Below are 21,197 nucleotides of genomic sequence, written 5' to 3' on the forward strand. Positions count from 1 at the left end.
GTAACCAGTCGGAGCGCGTCGGCTATAAATACACGTGCGGCGTAAGCAGCTGTGACGGTGCAGGAGGGAGATTTCATCCAGTTAACATCACAGTGTCAAATTCTATTTCTCCAACACGATATCATCCGTCTTTATTCATGTGATACCGACATCTCTGCCTTGACAATTTGCGTGGTCAAGTCCATCCAGATATAAATCATACATCTCCTCTCCTCTCCTCAACATCAGCACATCTACACACGCGAGTCAGGATGTTTTATATTTACTCCACATGAAGGTCATTGATATTACTGCACTTCACACTCGACTCATTCAGTCCATTTAATTCCCCTTTAAAGAAATGAGGTCAGCATTATGTTCAGGTTGTTTTTGTTTTTGTTTTGATGTTTACTGAGTGGAATAAACAGGTGGAAGTTGTTAAGTTTGGAGTGTCAAACACTAAACGTGCAGATTGTATATTTGATGAGTTTTTTTTATCCTTTAATCTGCTCCAGGACGCTGTGTCAGGGTTCACCCTGCGCCTGAATCCTCATCCATGAGTATCGTCCTGTACAGTGTGTTTTAACTGGCGGGGACGGAGTGTGTGGATGATTTGTAATGAAGATGTGTTTACGATAAGGACAGCAATGTGTTTTTGGATGATGGTGAAGATGATGTGTTTGGGATGATGATGATGGTGGTGATGATGATGATGATGTGTTTGGGATGATGATGATGGTGGTGATGATGATGTGTTTGGGATGATGATGGTGATGGTGATGATGTGTTTGGGATGATGGTGATGATGATGTGTTTGGGATGATGATGATGATGTGTTTGGGATGATGATGGTGATGATGATGTGTTTGGGATGGTGATGATGATGGTGATGATGATGTGTTTGGGATGATGATGGTGGTGATGATGATGATGATGGTGATGATGATGTGTTTGGGATGATGATGGTGATGATGATGATGTGTTTGGGATGATGATGGTGGTGATGATGATGATGATGGTGATGATGCACCGCTTTCCTCCTGAAGGACAGCGATCAAACCCTCATGGCTTTTCTAAAATCAGTTTTTTATGCTAATAGGCGTGTTATTCCTGCTGAGAGATTCCTAAACAAAAATTAACAATAATGGTGTTTGGGATGATGATGGTGATGATGGTGATGATGATGATGTGTTTGGGATGATGATGATGGTGATGATGATGATGGTGATGATGATGATGTGTTTGGGATGATGATGGTGGTGATGATGATGATGATGATGGTGATGATGATGATGTGTTTGGGATGGTGATGGTGGTGATGATGATGATGATGATGGTGATGATGATGATGTGTTTGGGATGGTGATGGTGGTGATGATGATGACGATGATGTGTTTGGGATGATGATGGTGGTGATGATGATGATGATGGTGATGATGATGATGTGTTTGGGATGGTGATGGTGGTGATGATGATGACGATGATGTGTTTGGGATGATGATGATGATGACGATGATGTGTTTGGGATGATGATGATGATGATGATGATGGTGATGATGATGATGTGTTTGGGATGATGATGATGATGATGGTGATGATGATGACGATGTGTTTGGGATGATGATGACGATGATGTGTTTGGGATGATGATGATGATGATGATGATGTGTTTGGGATGATGATGGTGATGATGATGGTGATGATGATGATGTGTTTGGGATGATGATGGTGATGATGATGATGTGTTTGGGATGATGATGGTGATGATGATGGTGATGATGTGTTTGGGATGGTGATGATGATGATGATGATGTGTTTGGGATGATGATGGTGATGGTGATGATGGTGGTGGTGATGATGTGTTTGGGATGATGATGGTGATGATGATGATGATGATGTGTTTGGGATGATGATGGTGATGATGATGATGTGTTTGGGATGATGATGGTGATGATGATGATGTGTTTGGGATGATGATGGTGATGATGATGATGATGATGTGTTTGGGATGATGATGGTGATGATGATGATGTGTTTGGGATGATGATGGTGATGATGATGATGATGATGTGTTTGGGATGATGATGGTGATGGTGATGATGGTGATGGTGATGATGTGTTTGGGATGATGATGGTGATGATGATGATGTGTTTGGGATGATGATGATGATGATGATGTGTTTGGGATGATGATGGTGATGATGATGATGATGATGTGTTTGGGATGATGATGGTGATGATGATGTGTTTGGGATGATGATGGTGATGATGATGATGATGATGTGTTTGGGATGATGATGGTGATGGTGATGATGGTGATGGTGATGATGTGTTTGGGATGATGATGGTGATGGTGATGATGGTGATGATGATGATGTGTTTGGGATGATGATGGTGATGGTGATGATGGTGATGATGATGATGTGTTTGGGATGATGATGATGATGATGATGTGTTTGGGATGATGATGGTGATGATGATGATGATGATGATGATGTGTTTGGGATGATGATGGTGATGATGATGATGTGTTTGGGATATTGATGGTGATGATGATGGTGATGATGTGTTTGGGATGATGATGATGATGTGTTTGGGATGATGATGATGATGATGATGATGATGTGTTTGGGATGATGATGGTGATGATGATGGTGATGATGTGTTTGGGATGATGATGGTGATGATGTGTTTGGGATGGTGATGGTGATGATGATGGTGATGGTGATGATGTGTTTGGGATGATGATGGTGATGATGATGATGATGATGATGTGTTTGGGATGATGGTGATGTGATGGTGATGGTGATGATGTGTTTGGGATGATGATGGTGATGATGATGATGTGTTTGGGATGATGATGGTGATGATGGTGATGATGTGTTTGGGATGATGATGATGGTGATGATGGTGATGATGTGTTTGGGATGATGATGATGGTGATGATGGTGATGATGTGTTTGGGATGATGATGGTGATGATGATGATGTGTTTGGGATGATGATGGTGATGATGATGATGATGTGTTTGGGATGATGATGATGGTGATGGTGGTGATGATGATGATGATGTGTTTGGGATGATGATGGTGATGATGTGATGGTGATGATGGTGATGGTGATGATGTGTTTGGGATGATGATGGTGATGATGATGATGATGATGTGTTTGGGATGATGATGGTGATGATGGTGATGATGTGTTTGGGATGATGATGATGGTGATGATGATGATGTGTTTGGGATGATGATGGTGATGATGATGATGATGATGTGTTTGGGATGATGATGGTGATGATGATGGTGATGATGATGATGATGTGTTTGGGATGATGATGGTGATGATGTGTTTGGGATGATGATGGTGATGATGATGATGTGTTTGGGATGATGATGGTGATGATGATGATGTGTTTGGGATGATGATGATGTGTTTGGGATGATGATGATGATGATGATGATGTGTTTGGGATGATGATGGTGATGATGATGATGATGTGTTTGGGATGATGATTGTGATGATGATGATGTGTTTGGGATATTGATGGTGATGATGATGGTGATGATGTGTTTGGGATGATGATGATGATGTGTTTGGGATGATGATGATGGTGATGATGATGATGATGATGATGATGTGTTTGGGATGGTGATGGTGATGATGATGGTGATGTGTTTGGGATGATGATGGTGATGATGTGATGGTGATGATGGTGATGGTGATGATGTGTTTGGGATGATGATGGTGATGATGATGTGTTTGGGATGATGATGGTGATGATGGTGATGATGTGTTTGGGATGATGATGATGGTGATGATGATGATGTGTTTGGGATGATGATGATGGTGATGATGTGTTTGGGATGATGATGGTGATGATGATGATGTGTTTGGGATGATGATGGTGATGATGATGATGATGTGTTTGGGATGATGATGATGGTGATGGTGGTGATGATGATGATGATGATGTGTTTGGGATGATGATGGTGATGATGTGATGGTGATGATGGTGATGGTGATGATGATGATGTGTTTGGGATGATGATGGTGATGATGATGATGTGTTTGGGATGATGATGGTGATGATGATGATGTGTTTGGGATGATGATGGTGATGATGATGATGATGTGTTTGGGATGATGATGGTGTTGATGATGGTGATGATGATGATGTGTTTGGGATGATGATGGTGATGATGGTGATGATGATGATGTGTTTGGGATGATGATGGTGATGATGATGATGTGTTTGGGATGATGATGATGGTGATGATGATGATGTGTTTGGGATGATGATGATGGTGATGATGATGTGTTTGGGATGATGATGGTGATGGTGATGTGTTTGGGATGATGATGGTGATGATGATGATGTGTTTGGGATTATGATGGTGATGATGTGTTTGGGATGATGGTGATGATGGTGATGTGTTTGGGATGATGATGGTGATGGTGATGATGTGTTTGGGATGATGATGGTGATGATGATGGTGATGATGATGATGTGTTTGGGATGATGATGGTGGTGATGATGATGATGATGATGTGTTTGGGATGATGATGGTGATGATGATGGTGATGATGTGTTTGGGATGATGATGATGATGTGTTTGGGATGATGATGGTGATGATGATGATGTGTTTGGGATGATGATGGTGATGTGTTTGGGATGATGGTGATGATGATGATGTGTTTGGGATGATGATGATGGTGATGATGATGGTGATGATGATGTGTTTGGGATGATGATGATGATGATGATGTGTTTGGGATGATGTTGGTGATGATGATGGTGATGATGATGATGTGTTTGGGATGATGATGGTGATGATCATGGTGATGATGATGATGTGTTTGGGATGATGATGATGGTGATGATGATGGTGATGATGATGTGTTTGGGATGATGATGATGATGATGATGTGTTTGGGATGATGTTGGTGATGATGATGGTGATGATGATGATGTGTTTGGGATGATGATGGTGGTGATGGTGATGATGATGTGTTTGGGATGATGATGGTGATGATGATGGTGATGATGTGTTTGGGATGATGATGATGATGTGTTTGGGATGATGATGATGATGTGTTTGGGATGATGATGGTGATGATGATGGTGATGTGTTTGGGATGATGATGGTGATGATGTGTTTGGGATGATGATGGTGATGGTGATGATGTGTTTGGGATGATGATGGTGATGATCATGGTGATGATGATGATGTGTTTGGGATGGTGATGATGATGGTGATGATGATGTGTTTGGGATGATGATGATGATGATGTGTTTGGGATGATGATGATGATGATGTGTTTGGGATGATGATGGTGATGATGATGGTGATGATGATGATGTGTTTGGGATGATGATGGTGATGATGTGTTTGGGATGATGATGTGTTTGGGATGATGATGTGTTTGGGATGATGGTGATGATGATGATGATGATGATGATGATGATGTGTTTGGGATGATGATGATGATGATGATGTGTTTGGGATGATGATGATGATGATGTGTTTGGGATGATGATGGTGATGATGTGTTTGGGATGATGATGGTGATGATGATGTGTTCGGGATGATGATGATGATGATGTGTTTGGGATGATGATGGTGATGATGATGTGTTTGGGATGATGATGGTGATGATGATGGTGATGTTGATGTGTTTGGGATGATGATGATGGTGATGATGATGATGATGATGATGTGTTTGGGATGATGGTGATGATGTGATGGTGATGGTGATGATGTGTTTGGGATGATGATGGTGATGATGATGATGTGTTTGGGATGATGATGGTGATGATGGTGATGATGTGTTTGGGATGATGATGATGGTGATGATGGTGATGATGTGTTTGGGATGATGATGATGGTGATGATGGTGATGTGTTTGGGATGATGATGGTGATGATGATGATGTGTTTGGGATGATGATGGTGATGATGATGATGATGTGTTTGGGATGATGATGATGATGATGTGATGGTGATGATGGTGATGATGTGTTTGGGATGATGATGGTGATGATGATGATGATGATGATGTGTTTGGGATGATGATGGTGATGATGGTGATGATGTGTTTGGGATGATGATGATGGTGATGATGATGATGTGTTTGGGATGATGATGGTGATGATGATGATGATGATGTGTTTGGGATGATGATGGTGATGATGATGGTGATGATGATGATGATGTGTTTGGGATGATGATGGTGATGATGTGTTTGGGATGATGATGGTGATGATGATGATGTGTTTGGGATGATGATGGTGATGATGATGATGTGTTTGGGATGATGATGGTGATGATGATGATGATGTGTTTGGGATGATGATGATGATGATGATGATGATGTGTTTGGGATGATGATGATGATGATGATGATGATGTGTTTGGGATGATGATGGTGATGATGATGATGATGTGTTTGGGATGATGATTGTGATGATGACGATGTGTTTGGGATATTGATGGTGATGATGATGGTGATGATGTGTTTGGGATGATGATGATGATGTGTTTGGGATGATGATGATGGTGATGATGATGATGTGTTTGGGATGATGATGGTGATGATGTGATGGTGATGATGGTGATGGTGATGATGTGTTTGGGATGATGATGGTGATGATGATGTGTTTGGGATGATGATGGTGATGATGGTGATGATGTGTTTGGGATGATGATGATGGTGATGATGATGATGTGTTTGGGATGATGATGATGGTGATGATGGTGATGATGTGTTTGGGATGATGATGATTGTGATGATGGTGATGATGTGTTTGGGATGATGATGGTGATGATGATGATGTGTTTGGGATGATGATGGTGATGATGATGATGATGTGTTTGGGATGATGATGATGGTGATGGTGGTGATGATGATGATGATGATGTGTTTGGGATGATGATGGTGATGATGTGATGGTGATGATGGTGATGGTGATGATGTGTTTGGGATGATGATGGTGATGATGATGATGTGTTTGGGATGATGATGGTGATGATGATGATGTGTTTGGGATGATGATGGTGATGATGATGATGATGTGTTTGGGATGATGATGGTGATGATGATGATGTGTTTGGGATGATGATGGTGATGATGATGATGATGATGTGTTTGGGATGATGATGGTGATGATGATGATGTGTTTGGGATGATGATGGTGATGATGTGTTTGGGATGATGATGGTGATGATGATGATGTGTTTGGGATGATGATGATGGTGATGATGATGTGTTTGGGATGATGATGATGGTGATGATGATGTGTTTGGGATGATGATGGTGATGGTGATGATGTGTTTGGGATTATGATGGTGATGATGTGTTTGGGATGATGGTGATGATGGTGATGATGTGTTTGGGATGATGATGGTGATGATGTGTTTGGGATGATGGTGATGATGATGGTGATGATGATGATGTGTTTGGGATGATGATGATGGTGATGATGATGTGTTTGGGATGATGATGGTGATGGTGATGATGTGTTTGGGATTATGATGGTGATGATGTGTTTGGGATGATGGTGATGATGGTGATGTGTTTGGGATGATGATGGTGATGATGTGTTTGGGATGATGGTGATGATGGTGATGATGTGTTTGGGATGATGATGGTGATGATGATGATGTGTTTGGGATGATGATGGTGATGATGTGTTTGGGATGATGGTGATGATGGTGATGATGTGTTTGGGATGATGATGGTGATGATGATGATGTGTTTGGGATTATGATGGTGATGATGTGTTTGGGATGATGGTGATGATGGTGATGATGTGTTTGGGATGATGATGGTGATGGTGATGTGTTTGGGATGATGATGGTGATGATGATGGTGATGATGATGATGTGTTTGGGATGATGATGGTGATGATGATGATGATGATGTGTTTGGGATGATGATGGTGATGATGATGGTGATGATGTGTTTGGGATGATGATGATGATGTGTTTGGGATGATGATGGTGATGATGATGATGATGATGTGTTTGGGATGATGATGGTGATGTGTTTGGGATGATGGTGATGATGATGATGTGTTTGGGATGATGATGGTGATGATGATGGTGATGATGATGTGTTTGGGATGATGATGGTGATGTGTTTGGGATGATGATGGTGATGATCATGGTGATGATGATGATGTGTTTGGGATGATGATGATGGTGATGATGATGGTGATGATGATGTGTTTGGGATGATGATGATGATGATGATGTGTTTGGGATGATGTTGGTGATGATGATGGTGATGATGATGATGTGTTTGGGATGATGATGTGTTTGGGATGATGATGTGTTTGGGATGATGGTGATGATGATGATGATGATGTGTTTGGGATGATGATGATGATGATGATGTGTTTGGGATGATGATGATGATGATGTGTTTGGGATGATGATGGTGATGATGATGGTGATGATGATGGTGATGATGATGTGTTTGGGATGATGATGGTGATGATGATGATGGTGATGATGATGTGTTTGGGATGGTGATGATGATGATGATGGTGATGATGATGTGTTTGGGATGGTGATGGTGGTGATGGTGATGATGATGTGTTTGGGATGATGATGATGATGTGTTTGGGATGATGATGATGATGTGTTTGGGATGATGATGGTGATGATGATGTGTTTGGGATGATGATGGTGATGATGTGTTTGGGATGATGATGGTGATGGTGATGATGTGTTTGGGATGATGATGATGGTGATCATGGTGATGATGATGATGTGTTTGGGATGGTGATGATGATGGTGATGATGATGTGTTTGGGATGATGATGATGATGATGTGTTTGGGATGATGATGGTGATGATGATGGTGATGATGATGATGTGTTTGGGATGATGATGGTGATGATGTGTTTGGGATGATGATGTGTTTGGGATGATGATGTGTTTGGGATGATGGTGATGATGATGATGATGATGATGATGATGTGTTTGGGATGATGATGGTGATCATGGTGATGATGATGATGTGTTTGGGATGGTGATGATGATGGTGATGATGATGTGTTTGGGATGATGATGATGATGATGTGTTTGGGATGATGATGGTGATGATGATGGTGATGATGATGATGTGTTTGGGATGATGATGGTGATGATGTGTTTGGGATGATGATGTGTTTGGGATGATGATGTGTTTGGGATGATGGTGATGATGATGATGATGATGATGATGATGTGTTTGGGATGATGATGATGATGATGATGTGTTTGGGATGATGATGATGATGATGTGTTTGGGATGATGATGGTGATGATGATGTGTTTGGGATGATGATGGTGATGATGATGTGTTCGGGATGATGATGATGATGATGTGTTTGGGATGATGATGGTGATGATGATGTGTTTGGGATGATGATGGTGATGATGATGGTGATGTTGATGTGTTTGGGATGATGATGATGGTGATGATGATGGTGATGATGATGATGTGTTTGGGATGATGATGGTGATGATGATGATGGTGATGTTGATGTGTTTGGGATGATGATGATGGTGATGATGATGATGATGGTGATGTTGATGTGTTTGGGATGATGATGATGGTGATGATGATGATGATGGTGATGATGATGATGTGTTTGGGATGATGATGGTGATGATGATGATGTGTTTGGGATGATGATGGTGATGATGATGATGTGTTTGGGATGATGATGATGATGATGATGTGTTTGGGATGATGATGGTGATGATGGTGATGATGATGTGTTTGGGATGATGATGGTGATGATGATGATGTTGATGTGTTTGGGATGATGATGGTGATGATGATGATGGTGATGATGATGATGTGTTTGGGATGATGATGGTGATGATGGTGATGATGATGATGTGTTTGGGATGATGATGATGGTGATGATGATGATGTGTTTGGGATGATGATGGTGATGATGGTGATGATGATGATGTGTTTGGGATGATGATGGTGATGATGATGTGTTTGGGATGATGATGATGATGATGATGGTGATGTTGATGTGTTTGGGATGATGATGATGGTGATGATGATGATGATGATGATGGTGGTGATGATGTGTTTGGGATGATGATGGTGATGATGATGATGGTGATGATGATGGTGATGATGGTGATGATGATGATGGTGATGATGATGATGATGATGATGGTGGTGATGATGTGTTTGGGATGATGATGGTGATGATGATGATGGTGATGATGATGATGTGTTTGGGATGATGATGGTGATGATGGTGATGATGATGATGTGTTTGGGATGATGATGGTGATGATGTGTTTGGGATGATGATGATGATGATGATGGTGATGTTGATGTGTTTGGGATGATGATGATGATGATGATGATGATGATGATGGTGGTGATGATGTGTTTGGGATGATGATGGTGGTGGTGATGATGATGTCTTTGGGATGATGATGATGGTGATGTTGATGTGTTCGGTATGATGGTGATGATGCATTTGGGAAGAAGACATGTACAGGACGGTGGGACGGATGAGTTTGGGATGACTGTGATGTGTGAGAACACGAGCTCTTAGCTTACATTCATTTACTATTAAATCATGAAGCAGTGAGATGCAGGTTTGTTGGAATAACTGACTCTCTCTCCCTCTCTTTCTCTCTCCCTCTCTTTCCCTCTCTCCCTCTCTTTCTTTCTCTCTTTCTGTGTGTGTGTCTCTCTCTCTCTCTCTTTCTGTTGCTCTCTCTCTCTCTCTGTCTCTCTCTCTCTCTCTGTCTCTCTCTCCCTCTCTTTCTTTCTCTCTTTCTGTGTGTGTGTGCGTCTCTCTCTCTCTCTGTTGCTCTCTCTCTCTGTCTCTCTGTCTCTCTCTCCCTCTCTTTCTTTCTCTCTTTCTGTGTGTGTGTGCGCGTCTCTCGCTCTCTCTTTCTGTTGCTCTCTCTCTCTGTCTCTCTCTCTCTCTATGTCTCTCTCTGTCTCTCTCTCTCTCTTTCTGTTGCTCTCTCTCTCTCTCTCCCTCTCTCTGTCTCTCTCTCTTTCTGTCTCTCTCTCTCTCTCTCTCTCTGTCTCTCTCTCTCTCTCTTTCTGTTGCTCTCTCTCTCTCTCTCTCTCTTTCTGTTGCTCTCTCTCTCTGTCTCTCTCTCTCTTTCTGTCTCTGTCTCTCTGTCTCTCTCTTTCTGTCGCTCTCTCTCTGTCTCTCGCTCTCTCTCTCTTTCTGTCACTCTCGCTCTCTCTCTCTCTCTCTGTCTCTCTCTCTCTTTCTGTTGCTCTCTGTCTCTCTCTCTCTCTCTCTGTCGCTCTCTCTCTCTCTCTCTCTCTCTGTCTCTCTCTCTCTCTCTCTCTCTCTCTCTCTGTCTCTCTCTCTCTCTCTCTCTCTCTCTCTGTCTCTCTCTCAGGTGGAGAAGTTTAAGCAGGACCCCAGCCCGTACACGTGTCTCCACTCCGTGTTCAACGTTCATACAGGAGATGAGATTTACTCTTATAAACAGTACAGTCACCTGCAGGTACTCGCTCTCTCCCTCGTCCTCTCTCCTCTCCGCACCCGTCACTCACACCCTTACATCCATCACACCCTCGACTACCTCCTCCTTTACACCCGGAGCGTGGCTTTGCCCCGAGCGTTCACACAGAGAGCGATTAGAGGAAAGGTCACAGCACGAGTGCGATGGTGATACCTCACCTCGAGACCCTCCGTCTCAGCACGTGTTCTAGATTAGCTCGAGGCCTGGGTGAACCGGGGGAAAACCCGTCTTCATTACGGATCGGCCCGGAGTTTTTTACACGTTACCAAGGTCAGGTGTCGAGAGACGTCGAGAGACGTCGAGAGCTTGAAGGACGTCCAGAACCCGGACCCGGACGTCCAGAACCACGCCGATGTGATTTTCATTTTCACACATAGTATGGTGAATATTTAATAATCTACGTGAATATGAACAGCACAGGGTGTGTGTTTCTTTGTAAAAAAAAAAAAAATACAATATAAAGAAAGCCAGAAGAGGACGATCTGAAGAGCTCCGCTGTGAGCCGTAACCTTATTACATCTAAATAACCGCGCCGAAACAATTGTGCTGCTGGATGCTCTTAGAAATAATAAAGCTGCAGTAAAGGCCATAACCGCATATTAAATCTTCTGCTGATGCTCATTTGGTTGTGTTTAAAAAAAAAAAAAAAAGTCAGATATTAAAATCCGTAATTATCAAACACTTTTTTTTTTTTTTCCCCTCATTGCTTGAACTTCAGGCTGAGAAATCGTCCATGTTTGCTCCTGAAAGTCCAGAGATGGAAATGACCCGCGCGTGTGTTTTGTTCTAACGGTGACGTTTTATTTCAGTGGAACGGTATTTCATCAGAGTATGATTAAAGCGTAATAGTCTTACACCATTACATTTCAGTGGAGCGTGTGAACTTCATTTCTTCACTGGATTTATAGTCGGATCTCAGACCTCATCTTTTGCTCCAGCTTTCCACATTAAGGTTAAAAAGAACCTGAACGACCCGAACGCGTCGAGCTGGAGTCCGTTCGGTTTCCATAAAGCCGTAACCTTTAACTTAACCTTTAACGCCTGTTCGTACGGATAGAGCCGTTCACGCCGTGACACGTTTTCAAACGAAAACAAAAACGCTTGTTCTGATATCTATCAGCGAAAGGTCGTGTTTGTGAGTCGACGTTTTTAAACTGTTTTTAAATCACCACGGTTTGATTCTTCTGTAGCTTTTCCAGCTGTGCTGCCGCACCGCTCCGACGTCTCCTCAGGAAGGAAGGAACTAACAAACGAAAAGTAAAAAAGGAACAAAATAAACTAAATAAAAAGAAAGAAAGGAGACGAGGAAAAAAAAAAAGAAAGCGACTAAATAAAGAAAGAAAAGAAGGCAGCTATCTGTAAGAGAAATTAAGTAACTGTTGAAGGAAAGAGAGAAAAGAGTAACTTAATTAGAGAAAGACGTTGACTGTGTACAGAAAGAAAGAAAACTAATGAAAGCAACTAAAAAGAAAAGAAAAATAAAGTCACTGTTAAAGGAAAGGAGGAAAAAAAAAACGAGCAAAAAAGTAACCACTTAAAAAAAAGAAACGAAGTAAACAAACGAAACGAAAAAAGAAACTGTCGAAAGAAAAGAAGGAAGAACGACTGACTATATAACGGAAGAAAGAAAATGAAAGAAACGGAAAGAAAGACTGAATACAGGAGAAAAGAAAGCGGCTAAAAAGGAGTAACAAAGTAACAATTAAAAGAAAGAAACAAACAAAAAATTACTTATTTTTTTTTAAAAAATGAAATGGAGTTATCTCAGCGAAAAAAGAAACCGTCGAAAGAAAAGAAGGAAGAAGGACATTAACTATATCTAATAAGTATATTATTAGATAATATAATATAATCTATTAACTATAGAATCAAAGAAAGAAAGAAACGAATTAAAAAAGGAAATGAACTCTGCAAACCGAAAAAGAAAGATACTAATTATATAACGAAAGAAAGAAACTAATGAAAGAGAAAATAAAGTGATTAAAGAATCTACTGAAACCAAGTAACTGAAGAAAGAAACGAACAGGTTTTTCTGTTTTCATCAGTTCCTTTCGTTCGCTACAAGAAAGAAAGGAACGTCATACGAGAGGTTTTTTTTTCTTTGTTTTAATATATGTCTTAATTGTGGTCACTGGGTGCCAATATAAATGCATCCTGCTCTCTCTCTCTCTCTCTCGCTCTCTCTCTCTCTCTCTCTCTCTCTCTCTCTCCAGATCGACGCGGTGTCTCTCTTCCTGCTCTACCTGGTGGAGATGATTTGCTCTGGTCTGCAGATCATCTACAACACTGACGAGGTGCGGCACAGAACACAGAGCACGGCAGAACCGAGCGATGTTACCCCCTCACACTGAACCAATCCGCTCTCTGTGTGTGTGTGTGTGTGTGTGTGTGTGTGTGTGTGTGTGTGTGTGTGTGTGTGTAGTGGCATAGACCCAGGCGCTAACACGCTCCGACGCACTTTGTTAGGTGTTGTAACGTCGGTGACGAAATGTCAGCAGGGAGACGAGCGATGCCAGAGAAACTTGACTTGCTGCCAGAACGTCTCGCTTCGTCGCCTCTCTGCTTCTTACCCAGAGATCAAGCAGCTGTTTCATCAGAAAATAAACCCACACCACTGTTATTAAAGAACGCTTTACAGATCTACCGTTCATCCAGTACAGCCCACAGCGCCGTCGCGTTCTCCGTTCTGATTGGTCAGAAGGGATTTCCTGTAACAGCAGCTCTGACAGTAGCGCAGGGCTTTATATTAACGCGCTCCTTCCAATACCTCAACGTTTCTATACACTTTCCGATTATTACAACTTATATCTATTAGAATGACACGTCGCACTTTTTATCCGTTTCTAGTTACACCTCGTTCTGTAGTTCCGTCGCGCGTCTGTGGAGGAAGCGAAGGAACACCAGCAGGAAGTTCAGCATGTGGGTGTGTGTGTGTTTCTGTCGTTCTCTGGCTCTGGAGTGAAGGTTCTCCTCCCCGGGGTTTGGGGTTTCGTCTGTAGCGCGTGTTGGAGCGCCGGTGCTGAAGGAGGACGCGTCAGTGAGTTCAGCTGTAATGGCTGTTTAATCTCTCTCCGGTTTTCCCCTCTGCCCCGCCGTAAAAAATCACCCAAATTCATTCACCCCATTTTTCATTCGCACCTTAAATGGGGAGATTTACTCCGCGCGCCGCGGCGTGTGAAAACAGCGTCCGGGAAATAATTATTAACTCCAGCGGATACATAAAAGTTCTCTTCAAAATGAGAGGCTCTCTCTCTCGCTCTCTCTCTCTCTCGCTCTCTCTCTCTCTCTCTCTCTCTGTATTCGTCTGTCTCTCTCGCTCTCTCTCGCTCTCTCTCTCTCTCTCTCTCTCGCTCTCTCTCTCTCTGTCTCTCTCTCTCTGTATTTGTCTGTCTCTCTCTCTCTCTCTCGCTCTCTCTCTCTCTCTGTCTCTCTCTCTGTATTTGTCTGTCTCTCTCTCTCTCCCAGTCTGCCTGTCTCTCACTCTCTGTCACTGTCTGTCTCTCTGTCTGTCTCTCTCTCTGTATTTGTCTGTCTCTCTCTCTGTCTGTCTGTCTCTCTCTCGCTCTCACTCGCTCGCTCTGTTTCTCTCTCTCTGTGTATTTGTCTGTCTCTCTCTGTCTGCCTCTCTGCCTGTCTGTCTGTCTCTCACTCTCTGTATCTCTTTCTGTCTGTCTGTCTGTCTGTTTCTGTCTCTCTCTGTCTGCCTCTCTGTCTGTCTCTCACTCTCTGTATCTCTTTCTGTCTCTCTCTGTCCCTGTCTGTCTGTCTCTTGCTCTGTCTATCTGTCTGTCTGTCTGTCTCTCTCTCTGTCTCTCTCTCTGTCTTGCTCTCTGTCTTGCTCTCTGTCTGTCTGTCTCGCTCTCTCTTTCTGTCTGTCTCTCTCTCTGCATCTCTGTCTGTCTCTCTCTCTGTCCCTGTCTGTCTGTCACTCTCTGTCTGTCTGTCTCTCTGTCCCTGTCTCTCTCTCTCTCTCTCTCTCTCTCTCGTTATCTCTCTTCCTAACTCTTCCAAACAGATTGCCAGAAGAGCTTTAATGGGATTTTTGTTCAATTTGCGGCGCGGGGTTTTAATTGGCGTGTTTAAACAGTGCCCACCGGGCAGCGTAATACGATTTAAAAAGCAGAGATGTGAAATCAGTGAGACAGTTCTTCCTTTTATTAATGGACAGCAGAGCTAATGAGAGATGGGGAGTTGGGAGAGTTAGCCAGTCGCTCCTGCGCAGGAGTTTCAGCTCTTTTTGTAAAACTCATTATAAAACCCTCGGCTCTTAGTCAAGGATTCCACAGTTTAACTGTACTCTGTCTGTGTGTGTGTGTGTGTGTGTGTGTGTCTGTGTGTGTGTGTGTGTGTGTGTGTGTGCGCGTGCCTTGACTGTACAGCTATTTATATTTCATCAGCAAAGTAACACAGGTTCTCATTGCAGTAAACTGAAACTACCACACAGTGCCTGATGTACTGGTCCCTTTACACCTGTGTTCAGGCACAGTAAGCTGCATTCTGCATGTTACCTCCCTGATATTGTTTACTTTTCTATACCATCATGTCCCGAAGTGTTTTACTCCTCTTATACCTCAGCAATTGATCAATAATGACATTTTAATCCATTAAAGATCGATACATTCGCACGTTTTATCCAGTTATATTTGCCAGTTCTTGTTTTCACGTTATCACGTTTTACTCCTCCTCAAGTTAAAGCTTTAACCTCTGAAACTGGAGACTCCTTCCATAAACTTTAAAATAAACATCTCCTTACCAAAAACTCTGACTTTTTCTGAACCCGTTCGTGTGGGGCGTCCGTCCTCCAAATCCCCGTGAACCAGCTGTTACTATAGAAACCATAATGCCTTAGAGCTACCGTTAAAGAAAATTCAATCAACACCTTCTGACCAATCAGAATCCAGAATTCCACAGAGGTCACGTATTATCGTGATGTATATACTGTATCATTCATATGGTTCTGGCATTTAGAGATGGAATAAAACAGGGCCAGGAAATAAGGTTTTGTGCAGACGAAGAGGTTAAACAGCCTGAAATAAAAACCTTCTCCGTCTCCCCTCCTCCTTTCTCTTGTTCCGTGCCCCATTTCACCGTGTGTAAGGGCCTCGCCGCTTTCCTTGTGTTAAATTAAAGCCCTCGTCACTCATTTCTCTCCCCGGTGATTACACACTTCCACATTTACACGCTCCGAACTCATCATCATTCTCACCGCAGTGTTTCCCGTGGCCTCGATTTTTAACGCCACGATGTGGGAACGCTCCTGAACTGCACTGAAATCACTGCCACCACACACACACACACACACACACACACACACACACACACACACACACACACACACACACACACGGGGGTGATGAATTGGTACTGTGAAGCAACGCTGTTCTGTAGGTCATTTGTCATGCACGAGGACTCTGCGTTCACAACAGAAATGTGTAAAAAAACAACAATGCACTGTGGGGTGTAAATGTGTTTATAGCGTCGGGAATGTTGCAGTATATTCTTAAAAAACGTCTCACTGCAGGACAAAAGTATGGAGAAATAAAACTGTAACCATAGCAACACTCTGATAAGTCCTACCTTAGCTAGTATCGGCTAAACGGAGTAGATTATAATAGTTTCTTATTATCAGTAATGCATACGGTGATGAGGAGGGTGTTCATTTTCACTGTAGCTTTGGAGGCAGAAACTCAAGAGAAGAGGATTAGGGGTAGAGATAGGTTCGGGATTAGTGTTATGGGGTTAGTGGTACGGTTATGTTAGGGATTAGGGTTATATGGTTGGGGTTAGAGTTAGGAAGTTATGTTGGATTAGTGTTATGGGGTTAGAGGTAGAGTTATGTTAGGCATTACTGTTATGGGATTAGTGGTACGGTTATGTTAGGGATTAGGGTTAGATGGTTGGGGTAGAGTTAGGAAGTTATGTTAGGGATTAGTGTTATGGGGTTAGAGGTAGAGTTATGTTAGGCATTACTGTTATGGGATTAGTGGTACGGTTATGTTAGGGATTAGGGTTAGATGGTTGGGGTAGAGTTAGGAAGTTATGTTAGGGATTAGTGTTATGGGGTTAGTGGTACGGTTATGTTAGGGATTAGAATTAGATGGTTGGGGTTAGCGTTAGGAAGTTATGTTAGGGATTAGTGTTATGGGGTTAGTGGTACGGTTATGTTAGGGATTAGGGTTATATGGTTGGGGTTAGAGTTAGGAAGTTATGTTAGGGATTACTGTTATGGGGTTAGTGGTACGGTTATGTTAGGGATTAGGGTTAGATGGTTGGGGTTAGAGTTAGGAAGTTATGTTAGGGATTAGTGTTATGGGGTTAGTGGTAGGGTTATGTTAGGGATTAGGGTTAGATGGTTGGGGTTAGAGTTAGGAAGTTATGTTAGGCATTAGTGTTATGGGGTTAGAGGTAGAGTTATGTTAGGGATTACTGTTATGGGGTTAGTGGTACGGTTATGTTAGGGATTAGAGTTAGATGGTTGGGGTTAGAGTTAGGAAGTTATGTTAGGGATTACTGTTATGGGGTTAGTGGTACGGTTATGTTAGGGATTAGGGTTAGATGGTTGGGGTTAGAGTTAGGAAGTTATGTTAGGGATTAGTGTTATGGGGTTAGTGGTACGGTTATGTTAGGGATTAGGGTTAGATGTTTGGGGTTAGAGTTAGGAAGTTATGTTAGGGATTACTGTTATGGGGTTAGTGGTACGGTTATGTTAGGGATTAGGGTTAGATGGTTGGGGTTAGAGTTAGGAAGTTATGTTAGGGATTAGTGTTATGGGGTTAGTGGTACGGTTATGTTAGGGATTAGGGTTAGATGTTTGGGGTTAGAGTTAGGAAGTTATGTTAGGGATTACTGTTATGGGGTTAGTGGTACGGTTATGTTAGGGATTAGGGTTAGATGGTTGGGGTAGAGTTAGGAAGTTATGTTAGGGATTAGTGTTATGGGGTTAGAGGTAGAGTTATGTTAGGGATTAGGGTTAGATGGTTGGGGTTAGAGTTAGGAAGTTATGTTAGGGATTAGTGTTATGGGGTTAGTGGTAGGGTTATGTTAGGCATTAGGGTTAGATGGTTGGGGTTAGAGTTAGGAAGTTATGTTAGGGATTAGTGTTATGGGGTTAGTGGTACGGTTATGTTAGGGATTAGGGTTAGATGTTTGGGGTTAGAGTTAGGAAGTTATGTTAGGGATTACTGTTATGGGGTTAGTGGTACGGTTATGTTAGGGATTAGGGTTAGATGGTTGGGGTAGAGTTAGGAAGTTATGTTAGGGATTAGTGTTATGGGGTTAGTGGTAGGGTTATGTTAGGCATTAGGGTTAGATGGTTGGGGTTAGAGTTAGGAAGTTATGTTAGGGATTAGTGTTATGGGGTTAGTGGTACGGTTATGTTAGGGATTAGGGTTAGATGGTTGGGGTTAGAGTTAGGAAGTTATGTTAGGGATTAGTGTTATGGGGTTAGAGGTAGAGTTATGTTAGGGATTACTGTTATGGGGTTAGTGGTACGGTTATGTTAGGGATTAGGGTTAGATGGTTGGGGTAGAGTTAGGAAGTTATGTTAGGGATTAGTGTTATGGGGTTAGAGGTAGAGTTATGTTAGGGATTAGGGTTAGATGGTTGGGGTTAGAGTTAGGAAGTTATGTTAGGGATTAGTGTTATGGGGTTAGTGGTAGGGTTATGTTAGGGATTAGGGTTAGATGGTTGGGGTTAGAGTTAGGAAGTTATGTTAGGGATTAGTGTTATGGGGTTAGTGGTACGGTTATGTTAGGGATTAGGGTTACATGGTTGGGGTAGAGTTAGGAAGTTATGTTAGGGATTAGTGTTATGGGGTTAGTGGTACGGTTATGTTAGGGATTAGGGTTAGATGGTTGGGGTTAGAGTTAGGAAGTTATGTTAGGGATTAGTGTTATGGGGTTAGTGGTAGGGTTATGTTAGGGATTAGGGTTAGATGGTTGGGGTAGAGTTAGGAAGTTATGTTAGGGATTAGTGTTATGGGGTTAGTGGTACGGTTATGTTAGGGATTAGGGTTACATGGTTGGGGTAGAGTTAGGAAGTTATGTTAGGGATTAGTGTTATGGGGTTAGTGGTACGGTTATGTTAGGGATTAGGGTTAGATGGTTGGGGTTAGAGTTAGGAAGTTATGTTAGGGATTACTGTTATGGGGTTAGTGGTACGGTTATGTTAGGGATTAGGGTTAGATGGTTGGGGTTAGAGTTAGGAAGTTATGTTAGGGATTAGTGTTAGATGGTTGGGTTAGATTAAGACGGAGGCTGACGGAGGACTTAGTGCTTGGTGGTTAGCATGTTTGCCTCGCATCTCCGGGGTTACGGGTTCGATTCCCGCCTCTGACCGTCGTGCGTGCAGTTTGCATGTTCTTCCTGTGCTTCATGGGTTTCCTCCGGGTACTCCGGTTTCCTCCCCTAGTGCGTTGTAGGCTGACTGGTGTCTCTAAATTGTCCGTAGCACGTGAATGGGTGTGTGAACGTGCCCTGCGATGGGTTGGTTCCTCGTCCAGGGTGTCCCCCGCCTCATGCCCTCTGGGATAGGCTCTGTTTGGTTTGATTCACGCAAACTTTTCTCTAAATGAGACCTGTTGTTGTTGTTGAAATTAGTTTCAGCAAAATGGGAATTTTCTTAAATCTCCTCAAATTCACTCACTAGCAAGACTCATTTTTCACCAACGTTTTGTTCTCCGTGTTCTCGCTCGTCCTCCCAAATTGCGACCTGATTGACGGGGACGTAAGAAAAAAAAACATTCCCACAGGATTACGTGTAAAACAGTCATTTAAAATAATCAGCTGTGTGTGTGTGTGTGTGTGTGTGTGTGTGTGTGTGTGTGTGTGTAGGTGTCCTTCATCCAGAACCTAGTTTTTTGCGTAGAGAGAGTGTACCGCGTCCCGGACTTCGGCATGTGGGAGAGAGGAAGTAAATACAACAACGGCAGTACAGAGCTGCACTCCAGGTGAGTCACACGCCGTCCGCCATCTTTATTCACCGCGCCATGGCCCAGTAACAGTTATTCACATGTTTATAACTCCTTTATAGCACTCATGTTATCAATCTGAAATATCAGCACTGGTTCTAGTTGCTCAGTCAGATATCTCACTTCAGTGCCGTCGGATTCCTCACACTAAGGAAATAAAAATCAACAAAACAGTGAGTGATAAATAACACACTAGATATGATGAGAAGAACTGAAACACTGAATATATCTGTCTGTCTATCTATCTATCTGCCTTCCTATCTGCAGTCCCCTCCAAAACTATCGGAACAGCGCGGCTAATTCATTAGTTTGTGCTCGACAGTAAATACATTTGGATTTGAGATCAAAAGATGGAGATGAGACAAGAGTTTGGCTTTTATTTCAGCTTTAATTTCCTGGTGTTTATATCTAGACGTGTTAAACAACATAAAACATAGAACCCTTTTATATCGGAACACCCAGTTTTTAGGTGAGCAAAAGTATAGGAACAGATAGTCTTGAAGTAAATGAAAGTAAAGAACACTTAATATTTGGTTGTGTGTCCCTTGCTTGCAGTAACGTCATCACTCCTGCGACTCACCGACACCAAACTGCTGGTTTCTTCTTCTCTGAAGCTTCTCCAGGTTTTTCCTGCAGCTTCTTTCAGTAGTTGTTTGTTTCGGGGGGTTTCTCCCTTCAGTCTCCTCTTCAGGAGGTGAGATGCTGATCAGTTGGGTGAAGGTCTGGTGATTG

General features: G+C 42.4%; 1 protein-coding gene across 4 annotated transcripts in view; it reads left to right on the plus strand.

The window, feature by feature from the left end:
* The window catches only part of phkb (phosphorylase kinase, beta), an 89,935-nt gene that overhangs the window by 17,032 nt on the left and 51,706 nt on the right, over positions 1–21,197 (plus strand). For all 4 annotated transcript variants that reach the window (XM_053616773.1, XM_053616772.1, XM_053616771.1 and 1 more), the window contains 3 exons: positions 11,372–11,479; positions 13,711–13,791; positions 20,329–20,444. In XM_053616773.1, coding sequence (XP_053472748.1) covers positions 11,372–11,479; positions 13,711–13,791; positions 20,329–20,444 — 305 coding nt within the window. The remainder of the gene's footprint in view (positions 1–11,371; positions 11,480–13,710; positions 13,792–20,328; positions 20,445–21,197) is intronic.

Source organism: Ictalurus furcatus, chromosome 27 (assembly GCF_023375685.1).
Source record: "Ictalurus furcatus strain D&B chromosome 27, Billie_1.0, whole genome shotgun sequence".
Classification (NCBI taxonomy): Eukaryota; Metazoa; Chordata; class Actinopteri; order Siluriformes; family Ictaluridae; genus Ictalurus; species Ictalurus furcatus.